The 15,309-nt window shown below is 38.7% G+C and overlaps 1 protein-coding gene across 2 annotated transcripts in view; it reads right to left on the bottom strand.

Moving 5' to 3' along the window:
* cdh8 (cadherin 8) overlaps positions 1-15,309 on the bottom strand; it is a 95,478-nt gene that overhangs the window by 15,978 nt on the left and 64,191 nt on the right. For both annotated transcript variants that reach the window (XM_040138551.1, XM_040138562.1), the window contains 3 exons: positions 9,321-9,488; positions 8,866-9,053; positions 2,701-2,948 (listed from right to left, as the gene is read on the bottom strand). In XM_040138551.1, coding sequence (XP_039994485.1) covers positions 2,701-2,948; positions 8,866-9,053; positions 9,321-9,488 — 604 coding nt within the window. The remainder of the gene's footprint in view (positions 1-2,700; positions 2,949-8,865; positions 9,054-9,320; positions 9,489-15,309) is intronic.

Genomic DNA, 15,309 nt, shown 5'->3' with positions numbered 1-15,309 from the left:
GGGAGCCACTCCTCTTTCCAATTTTTTAAAACATTTAAGTTAGAGAAAAATCGAGAGTCAGAGGGAGAGAAAAAAATGACAGGAGGGAGGGAGGAGGACAATTGTGGGCTGATAAGTATAATTTACATCTATTCCAAGTCTAAAGACCAACACACTGCATGTGTTGCAACTGATACATTCACTATTATTTTCATAAGAATACTTTGTTTTTCACCTTTTTTCCAGTTTTCTTGTATGCAAAGGGCTATGGCTAATACTATAACTCCTTGTTAGTTTCACAGCCAAAATCTAAAGTCTTTATACAGTAATAGCCCTGGCCAAGTGTGTTTCCTTCACCATTTTTTAAGTACATCAGCTGAATAAAGATCAATTTGCATTTGCATTTGCAAGTTACTGATCATTGTAGTCATTTATAAATAAATAAAAAATCCCTAGTTGCAGCTTCTCCAGTGTGAGGATTTGCTGTTTGTTTTTTTTATTTTGTTTTATATCACATGTCAAATTGAATATGTTTGGGTTTTGAACCTTTGGTCAGACAAAACTAGACACCACCTTGGACTCTAGGAAATTGTGACAAAGTTTCAGTTTTCTGATGTTTTTATAGACCAAACTATTTATTGATTACTCCAAAAAGTAATTGGCAGATTGCTCAATAATGCATATAATCATTAGTTGCAACCCTGTATGCATTGCAAACAAACTAAATTTCTAAAGTATAAATATTTGGCTTTATTGACTGGTGAAGCTTTTGCCCAGACTTTCCATTATTTCGCACATATTTCTGTTCTTGTAAGAGGCATTATTGAGGCTACAGCCTGTCAGCCAGCATATGTGGAGGATTAAAATCTTCCAGACTGTGATCATTTTATCAAGCGAAAGCTCAGAGTTACAGACTAATACAAACCCTGGCTAGAAGTAAAATCAAATGGTCTTTGGAGAGGGTGTTGCAGTAAGCCCTCCATGACAATACGTTGTTTCATCTCATCCCCCAACAAAGAATACACTTGACATCTGAGATAGATCGTCTTAAAGATTTGCTGGGGGGGTAAAAATGTACATCTGGACTTCAAAGAAAATGACAGAGATAAAGAAATTTGTTGTGACAAAATGCAAACTGCCCAGTAAATTCCTGGTTGTGTGTATAATCTTTGAGCAGTTATTTTCCCTACTAATCAGTGGTTTTACAGGAGTTGGCAGATGATTAATGCAGCATTCTATTTGCCATTTAATTCGTTTTCTCCTTTCTCTTGGAGAATAAAATTCCAAGTTTGAGAATGAGCTTAATTAAAAAAAAAAAAAATCTAACAGCTCTTGAGAAAAATTTTCAGAGGGCTCTATTCTGTTTTTCTGACTGCAGTGGATTTTTTGGCCTGACAGTCACACACAGCCCTTGAGCAACAATCCATTCTGAAAAAAACAAATAACAACTTCTCCACAAAATTATAAAATTGGTGATTAAAAGTATAATGAACACAGTGAGTTGCAAGTGAATGACCTCAGGAAAAACTAAAAAAAAAGAAAGAGAGAGAAATAGACAGAAAAAAGGCAAATAACTTGACTCAGTTTGCGCTGTATCATGCTCAAAACATTTAACAAGTGCCAAGACAAGATGTTAATATCTGGACAGTTTCATAGCAGCAAATGTGGGAAGAGATCATGTCATGTCACATTCAGTTACTTTTTCTTTCAATAATGATGCACTGAAGGAGCTGAAAACAAGAAAGTGGACAAACATAACTACCTGTTAACACTGCACATAATTCAGAAGAAAATCCTGTTTTGAAATTTTTGAATTTACTCACACACTGGACTTTTATACACTTAATTTCTCAAACTGGTTTCTTCAACTTTGTCTCTATATCTCACTAAAACGCAGACTTGCACTGACAAACATAGGAGCACTATGGCATGAAATAAGGACAGAGAGAGGCAAAAGATGTCATTATACATGAAATATACTTCTCTTTTTACCAGGGGAGAGACATCATGCAACCTCAGGGCTCAATTCCTCCTGGCAATCTCATCACTAAACATGAGGATGCCACCAAAAAGCAAAAAAGGAAAAAAAGCAAAAAAAAGAAAATGTAGAATGAACCGGCCCTGCTCTATAGCCTCAGCCAATCTAAGAAACCCAGGCTGCTCTCTGCTCGCCATGCAATTACACACAACCTGTTGAGTGTTGTCGCGGGAATGCGGTCAGCAAGTCGCTGGAGAATTAATGAAATGCCAAGATGGAGGGAGAGAAATTGCCTGTATAACCTATCCTCAAGGTGCCCTTGTGGTATTTCCAAGAATAAGTCACACCAGAGGGGAATATAGCAATGAAAGAGAAAGTTGTGCTGCCTTCAACTCATAATCTACTTTTTTTTTGTACATATGTGGAAACGAGAGCAATCATTGAGTCGCTTCCTCATTGCCAAAGACACTACCACTGTCTCCAAAGGTCACAGGCAGGCATGAAGAGATTTAATTGCATGCCTCAGTGTCAGCCCTTTTATTAAACCAACCCATTATAGTGGGAAAAGACTCATTTGTTAACCTATTCTCTCCATCACTTCTTGAAGTTATACTAAAGAGCCTTTTCCTTTTCAAGATTGGTATTGCTCTGGTCAGTCAATAGCGAATGATTAAGTAATAGAGTTTTTCTTTTTTGTTTTTTTATTGTAAGTAGCTCATTGTGAACTGCATTCATTCTCGTACCTGACAAGGCTCCCAGTAGAGTCCGGATCTCTGGCGGTAACTGACCCTATGACCGTGTTGATGGGGGCATTCTCATTCACTTCCAGTAGGTACACGGGTTTGAGGAAAACAGGAGGTTCATCCGAGTCGTCAACCACAATCTTCACTGTGGCTGTATCTTTGAAGGGCCCGCCGCTGCTGGGCTCAGAGTTGATGTTGGTGGCCTCAACTTTTAGTGTGTAGGCTCTTTTGCTCTCGTAGTCTAAAGGCTGTAGGGGCACAAAGAGAGAAATGATCAAAAACTGCTCCATTGTCCAATTTTTCTATTCAGATCACACATGTGAAATACAATGATGGAAAGTAGGCTACACTATACACAAGTAATGTAATTAAATACTATTTTGAGGTGCTTTATTTTCAGTAGTACCGCATAATGTACTTATACTCCACAGCACTTATCTGATAGCCGTACCTTTCAAATTAAAATCAAAATTTTACAGACAAAACATATGATCAGCTCATGAAATATGATGCATTTTTACAGATTAAAGGGGCACTCCAGGAATTTTAGACATTTAATTCAGTTCACTAGTCATGAGATTATTACTGATCCCGTCATCAAGGTTACCTCGACTTGTTTCAGAGAGTACAAGGTCAGAAATCTTGAGAGATCTGGCTGTTCGCCAGGCAGGAAGGATGTAATGGAAGACGCAATCAAGTTTTGTTACAGGGAAGGTAAGATCCAGGGAGTTTGGAGCTTGACTCATACTAGGGACTACAAGTAAGAAAGGATCTTGGTCTCTGCTGCTTTGATTTTTGATTGAAATTCTTCCTTTTTTTTTAATCTGTCTTTCGAGTCCCCCAACTTGCGAAAATGCAATACTCAGTCACTGGTAACACTAACATAAAGCAGTTAAAGTTACATCCACATCCACCAGCTACAGGTTTACAAACAATAGAACAATCTAACGGGGGCCACTTTTTGATAATGGGTACTTTTACTTTTGATACTTTTGCAGAAATTACTTCTATACTTTTATTAAATAAAACTTGGAATGGAGTACTTTTACTTGTAAATAAGAATTTTTGTGTCACCCAGCTATTTTCTATTTTTTTCTACCAAAAAGAACCCATCCATCAAAATAATCTCAAGAAGCTACAATCACCAAAAATAAATAAAGAAATACAAAGTACAAACACAGGGGGCTTTAATCTGAAGAGATAGTTTAAGAAAGACTGTGATCATGTCCATGGTATCTGTCTGTTGCTCAAACAGAATTTATTGGATCAACAATTTTAATTTAAATCAATCAGTCACAATAGTTGTAAATTTCAGAATTGCACAGCCTGGTAATATTTTCCAGCCTCTATCAGCCTGAAAGAACACAAATCTCCCTGGTAATGCTTTCTATGACAGCAGATTATTAGAGCTTTCATACTGCTATCACAACTAGCTCACATAAAATAAACGAGAACAGGTACTTATTCAAGACTAGTAATTTTCCAAAGAGAAATGAAAACATTTTGTACAGGACACGTCATTGTGTGACTGACATATCTGTTTAATTCCTGTTTTCAATTGCTATACAGTATTTCCTTTAAAGATGGCTCTTCATTAATATTTAAAGAGAAAGAGGAGAGTCACAATTTTACTCTCTTGGCATCTCTGAGGACAACCCAGACTGTCACAATTTCATTCTGAATCACCTCTGGTTGCTCTCATACTGCTAGAATAATGGGATCAAGTCACTTCCACGCTCCATAACCAGGATTTATAGGGAAATCAAACCTGGGCCTTACCGCTTGAGGGGATAGGAGCTGGCTTGGGGAAAGAGGAGGACTAAGAGGAGGGAGATGAACAAAACGAGAAATGTATTCGGTTAGAGAAAGAGGGAGCGAGCAAGAGGAAGTGTCCCTGAAGTCAGACAAGGCCAGTGCCTAGAGCTCTGGGGGCAGAGGGAGCAGGTGGGTGAAGGGGTGTCTGGGGGTACAGCTGTGATACAGTAGCAGGAGAGGGGAGAGGCGACCCAGTGCTTTGACTTCACTTCCACACTCCTACACTCCTGGCATCAGGACACTAGTAGACAGAGCTAAGCCCCTGAAGCCTCTCCAGGCCCTACTCCTCCACGGTCGCAGAAGCTATTTGGAACACTTTCATTATTAACCTCCCCTTCTTCTCCTCCTCCCCTCCTCCGCACTCCTGACACACAACCCATCCTCTATTCCTTCCTTTCCTCGCTGTCTGATCCTGTCGTCTGTGCTGAGAAGTACAGAGTGAGGCTGGACCTCAAGACAATGGATTACACTTTAATTCAGAGGGTAGTGGAGAGTATGAGCCTGTATAAGGTTGTGACTGGACAGTGAAAATGATTATATGGAAATGGAGAGAGGGGAAAGGCTTAACTTTTAATATGAATCATTATTAAAAGTCATTTAGTGGTACAAACATTGATTTACCTGGTTGATATTCAGCAGAGGAGATACTATCTGGCACTTTACTGTTATGAAATTTTCTTTCATTGTTCCTTTCTTTCTTTCTCCTGAATACTGTAATTTTTGCACTTCAGTTGGCTTGTTGGTATGAACCATCATTTTTTGTCTGTTTGTCTGTTGTTTTCTGCCATTTGGGGACAACAGAACAAGCTGTATATACAACACTGCAATACCATCTTGTAGTTGTTGGCAAACAGTTGCCTATAGATCGAGCAGACATGGAGCAACACTAGCATTCATTTAGAGTTTTGTTTTGTTCTCCACTGAGAACTGTTTTGTGCTCTCTAGCTGCTATATGAGCTGTTGTGGGCCATGAAAAAAAAAAAAAAATGAGCTAAAGGATGCTGGCAAATCCATAGCTGACTCAGATGATAAATCCCTGTGGGTTGATCCCTTTAAAGTGACCAATTTCACATCGCCCATAATAATTTGATCTATTGTTAGTATAAAATATTGATTAACACAGCTTGAAGAGTACTAGAGTATTTCTTTGAACTGCTTTTCACCTTTACATAAATAATTATGTGTTATTCCCACTTGACAGCATGTAGACACAACTCATTATATTGGTTTCCAGTATCCTAACAAAGAGCTGAAAGGGGAAAGGGGGGTTCTAACTGTTGCTGGCATATTTAATTAAACTAAATGCACTTAAATGGTTTAAGGAAAACATAGTGGTAAGCAGCTTTATTGATTAGCCTAGTAAAGTTTGATTAAAATTATTTTCAGTTTCAGTTAGAAAATCAAATAAAACATCTATGCAAGCTGCACTTTTAAATACTGTATATTATCCTAGCCATGGAATCAGAATGCAAGTCATATTGTGACTCATTCAATTTATTAATTCAATAAACGCACACAGCACTTTGAACACGTAATCCAGGGAGAGCCACTTTCATTTTTATTTGTATGCATAGTGCTACTGTTGTAAAGCCACTGTTGATTATTAAGAAATTCACAAGTGTAAAAAGAAACGGTGGAGCTATGTACCAGACATGTTTTTTGGAGTCAAGGTTGCATAGCCAGTTCACATTCTTGGTTGTTCCTGGTAAATGACATGGCTTAACTGAATGAGGCAAAACATTTTAAACAGAGACAGCATACTTACACTCAGCAACAAAGAGACATTCTTGATTCTCCTGTGTTAACACCCCCTCGCTGTCGTGTCCCACACCACAACCCTGCTGTGTCATTCTTCGGTCTCTCGCAAGCGTTAGCATCAAATCAGTATGTACATGGGCCATTTAGAGACTTCAAAGTTCAGCGCTGGCTGCAGGGGTGAAAGCTCAGCATCCCACTAACATCCCTCGACAGGCCTGGGGGCTGGCAGATAAAAAGCTTAAAACCCAAACAGCAAAGAATCTCTGCCCTGGTTTGTGCCTCTCCAGCCTCAGTTAGATCAATAAGTTTTAACCTTGCCGCAAAGGATCTTTAATAATTTGAATTCCGCGTTAGATGACAGTTTATAGACCTGTAAGACTGCTGACAGGGACAGGGTGTGTTGGAGAAAGAGTTACAGTGTATCTTATTTTCTGTCACCCTGGTTGGAGGATAACACTGGTTAGGATATAGAACAAAAAAGCAAAAGCTTCTTTTAACTCCTCTAAACTTGAGACACTGAGCAAATGCCTTGCTACTCTCCCAACACGTTATCAACCATCTTGCGTTAGTGATGTAGGCAACCAACTCAGGGCCACAGAGAGAAAGCTGAGCAGACATGGGAAGAGCAAGGCTCTCTCCGGGACAGGGAAGTGGAGGTTGCCTAAAAGACTAACAGATTTGACATTTGCTTTGTCAACAGTTAGAGATTTTATGACTTTGTGTCGAGTTTGTTCTCCAGCACTGATGTTTTCTTTAGTGGCAGTGAATTGTAGTCCCGGCAGATTGCCTTAGCTCTTTATGCATTCCACCTCCCACACAGTTCATTGTTCACACTTTGACAAAGTCACACCACATGTCCTTGGGGTAATGTCATTTTACATCACAACACAATGGCATTCCGTATTTGAGTGATGTATAGCTGTTCTCTACAGACACTGAACCAACCATGGCTCAAGACTTGAGAACGCCCATCCATCAATCATCTGTATGATTCAATATATGCAAACATCTTCTATCAAATAGAGCTTGATAGAGGAAATGTATATATATATATGTGTGTGTGTGTGTGTGTGTGTGTGTGTGTGTGTGTGTGTGTGTGTGTGTGTGTGTGTGTGTGTATGTATATATATGTAGCATGTGCTTTGGTATCTTTGATACCCTGTGTTCAAATCTCAGTTTGATTTTCCACAGATGTCCTTGAGATGCAGCTTTGTCCAAACTTGCTTTCAGGTCACAGTGTTATTAAAATTCAATGTGGTTTTCAAATGTTAATTTCACATGCTTCAGTTTTGAGCAAAATATAGGATTGCATGCTCTAAATGTCTTCAGGCGAGCAATGATATCCCTGCTCAAACTTCTACAGCTTTTATCCTGGAGGAAATATTCATACTGAATTTGAACTGAATATCTAGGAGCTTATTACATTGTGTGAAATTGTGCGAAAATGACTGAGAGCCTAGCATACTTATTCTATGAGCGGCAAAGCATGTGTCTTAGCTTCTGCCATACTTTTATCTGATGAATACAGTTCTACTAATTCCAACACTTGCTTCACCAACATCACATTGTACCATGTCATTATGCGCTAATGTGTTTGCCTCAAGGTAAAACCAAATCAGATTTTGTGACAGGACTGTTGTTTGTTTGCTTCAGGACCAGACACCTGGGAATACCTGGATGAACAAATTTAACGTGCATTGTCTCTTCTTCTTGGAACAACTACTGCCAATGTGCCCTTGAGCAAGGCAATTAACCAGCGACTGCTCTGATTAAGTTGTTTTCCGGACAGCATTATAAATAACTGCATCTCTCACATGAGATGTGTTAACATTGCAAAGAACAACAGGCAACTTTAGGTCCAGTCCATCTGCTCTTTTGGTGATGGTAATGCGGGTGTCAGCAAGACAGATTTTAACCAAAGTTAGAATGAAGGAAGGCATTTGCAATACTTAGCAATATGCCTTAAGCTAAGACAGCGACAGCTGAACAGGCAAGACTGTAATGTAAAAATGAGAGTATATTGTAAGGGAAGAAAGCAATTCAGACCTCTTATTTTTCACATATCTGCCATATATGTTTGAATACTTGCACAGAGAAATGATGTTTAAATTTATAGCGACTATTTTTTTTTTTTATGTCATTGATTCGTTGAATGGACAAAAACTAGTATTTAGCAATACAGAGGAGAAAATGCTCCTTTAGCCTCCAAGCTACTCTGGTGGGCAGGCCCTAATGTTTTACAATTTAGTGCTGTACTTTTGATTAAAACCTTCTCTCAAATGCTAAGGCACAGAATTTCATGAGAAGTGGTAGAGAAGAGGCAGAGCAATCTGTCCTCATGTTAGCATGCTGTTTAACACTAAACACATTATTTATTATACAGTATTTACTTATGTCTTTAAGTCATTAGCTGTAGCAGCTTGATGTAGCTGCTGCAACTACGTTTCTTGCTAATATTAGTGAATGCACCTTGTAGCTCCTGCACCATGAAAGCCATGGCTCTGGTTTATTTGACAGTCAGTGAGTCACTTACAAAGACAGAAAACACTAAAAGGTGACTTTAGCCATTTCCAGCAAGTTTCTAGGCCCTACCTTTTTCAGTCGGAGAATCCCCTCTTGTGTCTGCGTGTCAGTAATAATCTCAAACATGCCTTGGTCGTCTCCCTCGATGATGCTGTATGTTGACTTAGCATTCTCGCCGATGTCTCTATCATTTGCCTTCACCTTGCCGCCCATTTTCCCCATCGGTAGGTTTTCAGGGATCCCAAACTCATACAAACCTGGGGAGGTAGACACATAGCCCTTTGGTTTCTAGAAATGTTGATCAAATTAAACAAAATTGTGGAAGCATATTACAGTACTGCATCATCATTAGACATCACAGTAGTTAGAGGAATTGGTTTCTGAGGAGCTTGTTTGATGAAATTTGCGAGATGACATTTATTTTTCCCAATAATAACCAATCAGAAGAAACTTATTTAGAGCAGCAGTAATTTGTTTCTCCTTGTAATTTGATTTGGAATGTTTAAGGTCATGAAGTTACTTACTTTTAGAGAACTTTGGAGGATTGTCGTTAATGTCTGTTAGTGTGACAGTGACTGTTGTAGTTCCCGACAAGCCCCCCATGTGACCTCCCATGTCTTTAGCTTGAATGACCACCAGGTACTCTTCTCTCATCTCCCGATCCATCCCATGGAGAGCAATTTTTATGGTGGCTGGAGGTGGAAACAGTTCGTAACACATTAATGCAATTATAAACATGACTGATATACTCTGCACATCATTTTAATGATGCTCATGCAAGTATGCACGATAAAAATACAGTAACCTTCATGCCCACCTTACTCTCTGGGTTATAACATGCATTATTCTAGACCATGACTTTACAAAACAAGGACACCATACCAGGCAAAGGTAAAGAATTCCCTGCAGGTTTATTCTCTGAAAAAACACAGTCTGCGTGAGCATAGCAAGGTGGTCATGACTGAGCCAGTAACAGCACTGAGAATCAGCTGTGTTTGTTTTCAAATGCGTTGTTTCGCTGTCTGCAGTCATTTGTATTTTGATTGAGTGTGAATTATGCTGTCTGTCTTGTATAATCTTGAATATTGTATGCAGAATGGACCTTATTGACTCTGCCACAGCGCTGAATATAAAAAGGGCTCAGCACAGGCATATACAGATAATCCACTCAGGAAACAGAGGCCCGCAGGATCATCAAATGAATATAAAACCCCTCATAAAAGCCAGGCTTTGGCATGACACCCTGCCTTGGTCCTGAGCTGCCTCAGACAATGAGAATATGTTTGGCTATGATGAAAAACATGGGAGGGGTTCGGATGTTTTCTGTGCCTGAATTTTCTGTTCTTTAGATAGATTTTCTGTAGAGATATAGCACAGTTTTAGGGTCAGTTTTGCTTTTGGAGGTCACACACAACACTGATGCTCTAACAACTAGAGAATGTGAAGGAGAAGAGTTGATATTTTAAATAAAATTTCTATCTAACCTTATCAGCAAGATAACATAGGACAGAGGAGCAATAACCTTGTTGTTCTATAAATTTAATAAATAGGTATCTTATCAAATACAACAAGCTTTTCTTTTTTTTTTACTATTGTTTCACTGGGGTTTGGACATTTTTACCTCCACCACAAGCAATACATGTTGTTATTACTATCATTCCCTAAGCTCTATAAATTATTAACGTCTGCACAGTAATGACTGAACAAGCAACTTTCTTGACAAACAAATTGTGTGTTTGGTGACCATGGGAGCAGCACAACAACTCAATTTGGACCAGTTGGTCACACTAGTGCCATGGACCCCTACTCCTTGACACATTTGTGCGATGTCTTCATTTTATCTCTTTGGGGTCACAAAGACAGGATACAATGCAATGATAATAATAATAAAATTTAATCATAATAATAATATAATAATATTTCCAAATTAATCTTTTCCCCCTAACATACACTCACTGAGCATTTTATTAGGAACACCATACTAATGCTGGGTCGAGCCTCCCTTTGCTCCCAAAATAGCCTCAGTTCTTCGTGGCCTGAATTCCAAAATATGTTGGAAACATTCCTTTAAGATTCTGCTCCATGTTCACATGAGTGCATCACATCTTTTCTGCTGATTTCTGAGCTGCACATTCATGCTGTCAATCTCCCATTCCACCACATTCCAAAGGTGTTCTACTGGATTCAGATCTGGTGACTGGGGAGGCCACTGACGTCCACTGAATTCATTGTCTTGTTCATGAAACCAGTTTGAGACGATTTTGGCTTTGTTACATGGTGCATTATTATGCTGGAAGTAGCCATGACTGCTTGGTATTAAGGGCCCAGAGTGTGCCAAGAAAACATTCCCAACATTGGTATACCACCACCACCAGCCTGGACTGTTGACAAAAATCAGGTTGGGTCCATGGAATCAGGCTGCCGAAGCTATATTCTGACTTCTGAACCCAATTGTATATGCTGTATATATACACCATTCAGTACCTGGTTTTAATGCCCTGGCTGATTGGTGTATATGCATTAAGTCCACAGAACCTGAAGGAGGTCTTTAAAATAAAAAACATAGAAAAAGATACATTCTTTGAGCACTGTTAAGCTGAGCAAGGAGAAATGGAATAATAAAAGCCTTTATTTAGTCAGACGTGTTAGAAGGATTTCCCAGGATTAAGGACAGATAAAATAAAACTCTCATTAACTGCAACACTGCATACCATACATAGTGTATTTTCTCACTTCTACTTGTAAATGTACATTGGACACATTAAGAGAGTCTGAGGGGCAAAGTGAGTGAACATAAATACGGCATCAGAACAAGAAATCATTGCCATTTTAATGTAACGTTAATATCAGTCTCCTTCTTATTCTGATGTCTGCTCTGGTTACAGAAATAATCAAACATACAGTACACGGGTGTATGCTTGGTAAGCCTAAGCAATATTTATACTCTACATATTGTATTAAGTGACTCGTCTAAGCATTAAAAACGTATCATGAGTGTGATTTTAGTGCAAGCTCTGACTGGCATCAACAAGGTAGGCCTACCTCCCTTTTACTCACACAAGCAAATGATTCCATAAATAAAAGACCAACACAAACAAGTCACTCGTACTCCCTCTTCCGCACACACACATACAAACATACTTCAGTTATCCTACTGGAAGCAACACTCTCATCTCTGTTGATCATCGTTAATTATTCAAATTAATTCCTAATCACTGAAAAGGGAGGATAGACAAACACTCATTTCCATAGATATTTGCCTCAGCTTTTTTGTTTTTTCACCGACCATTAACCAAGTGATGAATTGGGGCATGATGTTTATTTATTTATTGAATGCTTTTCATTTCAAATGTGGCGTTGTAAGTGTCAAATGCATTCTAATGGTTGTTTTCCCCTTACCTTTTATTTTTCATTAACATTCATTAAAACATCTGGCTCACTTGAATAAGCCATCTGCATGTGTTCCCCAATCACACAAAGCATGAATGCTAATCCTTAAACTGTCCGTTCAGTGCCTTTGCTATAGCCCCGCTCCGGCTGCAGATTTTTCGAGATCGTGACGCCTATAGCAGTGAGGACGAGCCCAGTTTCTATGTGTTCATCCTAATTATGTACATAAATTTTGAGACTGCCTCTCTTCCAGCTTGTTTATTGTGTGCTGTTTTCCAAAATGTGAGCAGTCGATTTCCATCTCATTTCTTATTAATGTAATTTCACCATTATTTAATCATATTGCTTACAGACACATGTTAAAAAGTCAGCTGAAAAAGCAATTAAAGATCCAATCTGGAATCTGTTTTGAGATAGCTTTATGCATGATGACGCTGCTGAAGAGCTTGCCTTGTGAAAGGAAGAGGTAGTTATTATTATTTTTATTATTTTGAATTCATAACCCAATGATGTTACACAGCAGCATATGAGTACTGGCCCATTTTGCATTTATGACGACCAATCAGCTGATGGAAACACATAACTCAGTGATGCAAAGTTCAGCTCACATGAGTCTTATGATTTTGTAGGTTTAATAAATTTCATGCAGCCCATTGCTGAATCATGGTGATACCTAGTATATCATGATCAGACAGGCTGTGGCATTCAAACAATCAGTTGACCTGGTTAAACCAGGACAAATATAATAACGAAACCATTGTGTTTGCATCCATGTATGCCAGTAATAGAGGCATACTTTTGTCCTCAGCCAGCTACCGTAAATGTGTGGCTCACACTTTCAGTCGTGAAAGGTTAGGCGTGTATCAGTCTCACTTGGCACCATCATGTGTGGCCCAGTATAACAGCCAAGGTGATTTTATTATGTAGATTCCAATCACCCGTGAGTAATATTGTGTGTTTATAATGTTTTTCATTTGTTATGTCATTAACTGTTGTCTGACGAAGCCTGACGAAGACCTCTGTTAGATCAAATGTTACCTTATTAAATTTATTGGAAGCCACTGACACAGTGTGTGGATCTTATTTCTGTTTCACTCAGCATATCAGCTGTGTGGGTGCTGTTTTTTCTTATTTAACACATTAACATTTTTTTCCTACCATGTGGCTGCATTATTTCACATTCCAATTAAAGCTACACACTCTTCAATTTAGTTACAGTGCCCCCAGTAATACACATTTTTGCCCCAGTGTACTGTTTATGTTTTGAAACATAAGCGAGTGTGCAGCTGTAGAGAAGGGAGTGAACCTGGGAGCCTGACTTAACAGCAGCCTCATGCAGCAATAATCTACAAGCATTTCAAAAAACAGATGGGCTGCGTTACCTGCAGTCCTGTTGTTGTTACACAAATTTTTACGCTATAACCAACATTGTCAGCTCCCTTTTAGTGTGTATTTGGTAAAGTTGTCCCCCACGGGCTTGCCGAAAAGGGGTGCGGTTAAACAATAACATCGACATACACATAGTGGTTTACAACACTCATTAACATAGTTGTCATGTGGTCTTCTGATAAGTGCTTTTTCACTATGAATCCTTTTTGTGTCCTCACAGAAAATATATGCATTTTAAACCTAGTGCACCAGAGTGAGATTACCTCAGGTGGGGCAGCAGGTGGGGAAGCTGTTGCATCTCCACCTGCTGGAACCTGTGCAACTTGTAGCACCTGCAGGCAGTGCTCATGCACATTAAAAAGCCACCCTCTCCCTCACTGCTGTCACCCCAGTCTTTCTTTTTCATGGAAATTCCCAGTATTGGCAGCACAGAGACCCGTGCTGCCAAAACTCAAGCAACCTTAGGAATAAATAAAAACTAACGTGAACCTAAACTGTGAATATTAATGAAATGTTAATGAATTACAATGGATTTGTTGGTTAAATCTCCTTTAAAACATACTGTAAGTACGATCACCCTCCAGCCTAAATAGCGGTGTAGAGGAGTTTCTGTTGACATACAACCGAATGTTCATGTACATGTACAGTATATTCATGTAATCAGGTTGTAGATGTTTTGTTGTCTGTCTTGTTTCATCTCATGTTTAGATGTTACAGTGTACCAAGTAGCCTGGAGCATAACTGATTTCTAGAAATGACATTTATATAGTAATAAATTGCTCCACCAATTATGGAGTATTGGCAAAAGACTCAAGTTGAGAAGAAACGTAATGAATGAATGATGCATTGCTTTTTTTTATCAGTTATGGAATCACACTGTACTGCAAGATTGGATAATTTGACGAAATATAGGTATATATATACGTGTTTATATATGTGTGTGTGTGTATATATATATATATACATACTGTAATTTTCTAGAAAAACTTGCTTGAAATGCAGCATGCTTCAAGATTTTTGTCAAAGTTACATTATTTTGGTATGTTTAACCAGGTAGGAGAAGGGACTATTTTTTGAAAATGCTGTTGCCTTTAGGTAGCTGCGAAAAGCTTGAAAAGATTTCAACAGTACTTCTACTTCTGTAATACTGCTAAAATAACTGCTGAAATATGGTTGTGGTAGTATAATAAAGAATTCGCTATTAGTGGAGAGATTGTCAGAATATTTCAACTTTGTAATGAAAAACAATACATTTCCACTGCATACTTCTGGCTTAAAAGTGGCTACAGCTACAGTATAAACATTCAGTCGTTTGCTGGGGTTCTGATATACAGTTGGGTCCCTAAAGCTTAACACCTTACACTACAGATTTACATCTATGTACAATAAGTTACACCCTAAGGTAAAGTTATCCGTAACTGTCATTTGGATGTACTTACCTAGAGGCTGGGTCAGACAGTGATAGCCCACCACTTGACCTGAGGGGACTCTGTAAGCTCATTTATCTAAGTCGAAGCAGGTAATGAAAACGGACAATGTTTAAATACTAACAGGTTCTGACCGAATGTGCTTGGGCCTGTCTAGAAGACAAAGACTACTGAAATAATCCTTAGATGTAATCACTGTCTCACTGTAAAGCCTGTTTCTTACCTTTCTGTCCCATTATGGGCGTGGTGTTCATTCATTACATTTTGTAATACATTATGCTCTCCATTGGTTAGAAACAGACAAAGG

This window comes from Xiphias gladius, chromosome 1, assembly GCF_016859285.1.
Source record: "Xiphias gladius isolate SHS-SW01 ecotype Sanya breed wild chromosome 1, ASM1685928v1, whole genome shotgun sequence".
Taxonomy (NCBI): domain Eukaryota; kingdom Metazoa; phylum Chordata; class Actinopteri; order Istiophoriformes; family Xiphiidae; genus Xiphias; species Xiphias gladius.
The sequence above is the reverse complement of the archived record's forward strand: the minus strand, read 5'-3'. Positions and strand labels throughout refer to the sequence as shown.